We start from the raw sequence: 3569 nt of genomic DNA, 5'->3' as shown, positions 1-3569 counted from the left end.
ACCAAATAAATTTGGTCCAAAACGTCTGCTAAGACGGTTATAAACTAGCCGACAAGGTGCAGTCGTTAAAATACACCTAGTCAATTAACCCCGGACAACCTTGTTAGGAAAGGGGGCACTGTTACTGTCCCAGGTCATAGGACAGTCCGGCCAATATCCGGCTCAAAGGAATAGGATACAAATTTCTTGATCAAACCAATACGGAGAACAGTGTCCTTGACACGTGGAATGCCATGGTAAGATCATTGAAGATTCCAAATCAACTGTCAAAAGCAAACACAACAAAGATTCCAAATCTTTGGTTGCAAGCAACTCCAACTTTCGGCGCCAACAGTTCCTTAATTGTCGGCAGCAACTGTTCACTTCAAATACAAATTCAAGTGCATAGTTCCAAATAGTGACAAATGAAATGTCAAACAATACCTAATTTGGTACAGTTCCAAATGAAACTCAAATGAAAACCAAACCCGCATGTAACTCAAATGAGCCTCCTTACTCTATAAAAGGAGCACCAACCCTTCTCACAAACTTCTTGAAGTCTTAGACTTGAAATTTCGGACTTGAAAATTGAGAGACTGAGTGAGAGAAGCTCCGAAGCAAGCTGTGCTTCCACAAGTTCTTCCAAGATCTCTCCAAGCATCTCGCCGGACTTCACCAAACTCCGATCACCTCAAGTCTGATCATCCATCAAAGGTTAGCTACCTACAGCTCAAAGCCAACCCAACCTTCTTCTTCTCAAATCCTCCAACCCAAGCCTACCCAAACCAATCTCCAAATATTGTAACTTTACTTTCAAAGATATATTTCAAAGTAATTTTCTTTGATTGCATTATTAGCTTCTTTTCTGCATTTGCATATAGCAGCTTCTTTTTCTATCCTTGGATCAAAGCCTACAGTCGTGCCTCTTGATTCCAAGATATAGATCTGGTTAAGCAGCTTTTTATTTTCTGCAATTCCATATCTTTTATTTCAGTTTATGGTTTTATTCTTTACTTGTTTATTTTATTTAAGCACAAATTTAGTTCTGAGTAAGATATTGCATCCATCTCAGTGTTAGTCTCCTTGCTGGATCGGAGTAAGGTATTGCACCTATCTCGTTCTGATTGCTATACAGAACCAGGAGATCACCATTTCCCTGGATTTTAGCAAATCTCGACCCTGTAATCTGGTATCAGAGCCATATAGATATTGAAATCTCGTTCTGATTTCAATATCTCGTTGGATTTTAGCAAATCTCTATATATATATATATATATATAGAGAGAGAGAGAGAGAGAGAGAGAGAATTGGTAGACTAACATGCAAGGTGTAGCCTCCCTCCAGAGTATCATTTTTTTCTTATGTCAACAGAGCAAACTCAACATAGAACTCTCAAAATATGCAACCACTACTGTGGCTTGGTACAATCAGTTGGCTTGAAGAAGACACTCTTATTTGCAAGATCATATCCAACGAAAAAGTTCATCTGAGCGAAGTTTCCATAAATGGCAATCTTATCATCCGGATTCACTGCGAAACATACCGACCCATCTGGAGTACTAACAAATGTGTTAACCGGCTTCAATTGTACATCGGCACCAGTGAAATGTGCCGTGATCATCACATCAATTTTAGTATTACTCGCATAGCATAACTGTGTTCCCTTGTTTGGAAGAGGTTGTGCACTAATCGCACCCTTTACTGCTGCTACCAACTGGTTGTAAAACTCGGTTGGGATCAAAATAGGAGGAACACCAGTATCGATGATGAGGTTACCTTCCTTACTTCCATGATCATATGGCAATCTCGTGTTCCCGACGCTCATGGCATTTAGTGTCACATAGTAGAAAGTATCCTTAGGTTTTACTACTAAAGGAGTCGAAATAGTTCCACCACCTGAAACCACAGCCTCGTTACCGATTGTTAGTTTGCTCATAACAGTTGGGGCACTCAATGGCACCAAACAGTATGAGAACTTGAAACCAAGTTTTGAAGTTAATTGTGTAATCAGCGACATCGAACCCATACCAAGCCCTATTATTCCAGTTTCTCGCTCGTTGAAGGTATCTGAGTTGTTGTGACCACAACCAAATACCGTATTTGGCACCACCAAAGAACCAAAGGTGAAAGTATCAGTGGCAAGATTGCCTTTACTATAGCCACCACTTCCATATCCATATCCATATTGGCAATTCTTACTTCTGCTACAAGGGTCAGGACCTAGCTCTTCACATATTTTGTTTTGACATGGAAGGTCTTTATACGTTGAGGATCTTGTAGGATCAAAGAGAGGAAGTATTTGCTTATAACATCCTGGACATGGTGCACATTGTGTCCAAATAAGATCACTACCTGCATCAAGAATTCCATGGACCTCGACTGGTGGAGTACCGATCGATAACTTAACAAGATATTGTCCATTATCAGGGATAATATCTGTAGCATCATGTTTGTTTATCCGTCGATTGAAGGAATTCTGCCAACGCTGCCATGAAGTTTTAGAAGGATTATATAATGGAGAGAGTGGCGAATCACTGTGGATGAGATCGATAGTGAAGCCACCACCATTGTTGGATTCAATGGCATCTGTGTTTGAAAGAGAGATGATGATGACTACAGCTAGAACAAAAATGACTGAAAGAAAATTACGATGACTTGCCATTGTAGAGAGAGAAAGAGATAAAATTTTGAATGTTAAGTTGTTCTATTTATAGAATGAGTTGGGTGAGAAGATAGAAACCGATCATTAAAATTTTCCCCTTATTTACATTGATTTCGTTCCTCATTGTTGCATTAGATTTTGATTTCTAGCTGTCCCAGACAAAGAGACAAAGAATCCAACTGTATAATGTATATTTCGATGACATCCTACCATCTATATTGTCATGCATACATAGAAAGCGGTGGGTGTATGCTGAAATAAATTATGGCATACCTTTGTGTCATAGCCTCTTAACAACCACTGGACTGGAATATGCATGGCCTATTTATAGAATGAGTTGGGTGAGAAGATTGAAACCAACCATTAAGATTTTTGCCTTTAATTACATTGATTTCAGTCCTAATTGCATTAGATTTTGATTTCTAGCTGTCTCAGACAAAGAAAAAATCCAAAATGAATCCAACTGTATAATGTCAATTTCGATGACATCTTACCATCCATATGTCATGTATATATATAGAAAGCCGTGGGTGTATACTCAAGGAAATGATGATATACCTATGTGTCATTGCCTCTAACAACCACTGGATTGGAATATCCATGGCCTCTACTGTCATGGGTAATAAATAACAGATAAAAATAGAGCAAAGAAGAAAGGTCCACTCCTCGGATCGTCCCCAATTTTTCATCCACCATTTCCTTACCTACTTGCGACATGTGTTCCTTTCTAATCCAACGGCTGATAAACAAATCTCACCTCACCCACTCCACGTTAACTGCAGTTCTTCATTGTCCCCTGCCCCTGTGACCTTGTCTATCCATGCCTTTTCCATTTTGACAAAGACACTCGTGACTAGGGGTAAAACAGGACCGGGTTTTTTAAAATCCTAGCCCAACCGTAGGTCCTCAAAATCAACTTAGGCCTAGC

The 3569-nt window shown here is 39.5% G+C and overlaps 1 protein-coding gene across 1 annotated transcript; it reads right to left on the bottom strand.

Moving 5' to 3' along the window:
* Nucleotides 1-1387: 1387 nt before the first annotated feature.
* Nucleotides 1388-2641, bottom strand: LOC122093026 (aspartic proteinase CDR1-like). The gene has a single exon (XM_042663294.1). The coding sequence runs from the start codon at nt 2639-2641 to the stop codon at nt 1388-1390; it is 1254 nt and encodes a 417-aa protein (XP_042519228.1).
* Between the last annotated feature and the right edge of the window lie 928 nt (nt 2642-3569).

The sequence above is a fragment of the Macadamia integrifolia genome, chromosome 11 (assembly GCF_013358625.1).
Source record: "Macadamia integrifolia cultivar HAES 741 chromosome 11, SCU_Mint_v3, whole genome shotgun sequence".
Taxonomy (NCBI): domain Eukaryota; kingdom Viridiplantae; phylum Streptophyta; class Magnoliopsida; order Proteales; family Proteaceae; genus Macadamia; species Macadamia integrifolia.
The sequence above is the reverse complement of the archived record's forward strand: the minus strand, read 5'-3'. Positions and strand labels throughout refer to the sequence as shown.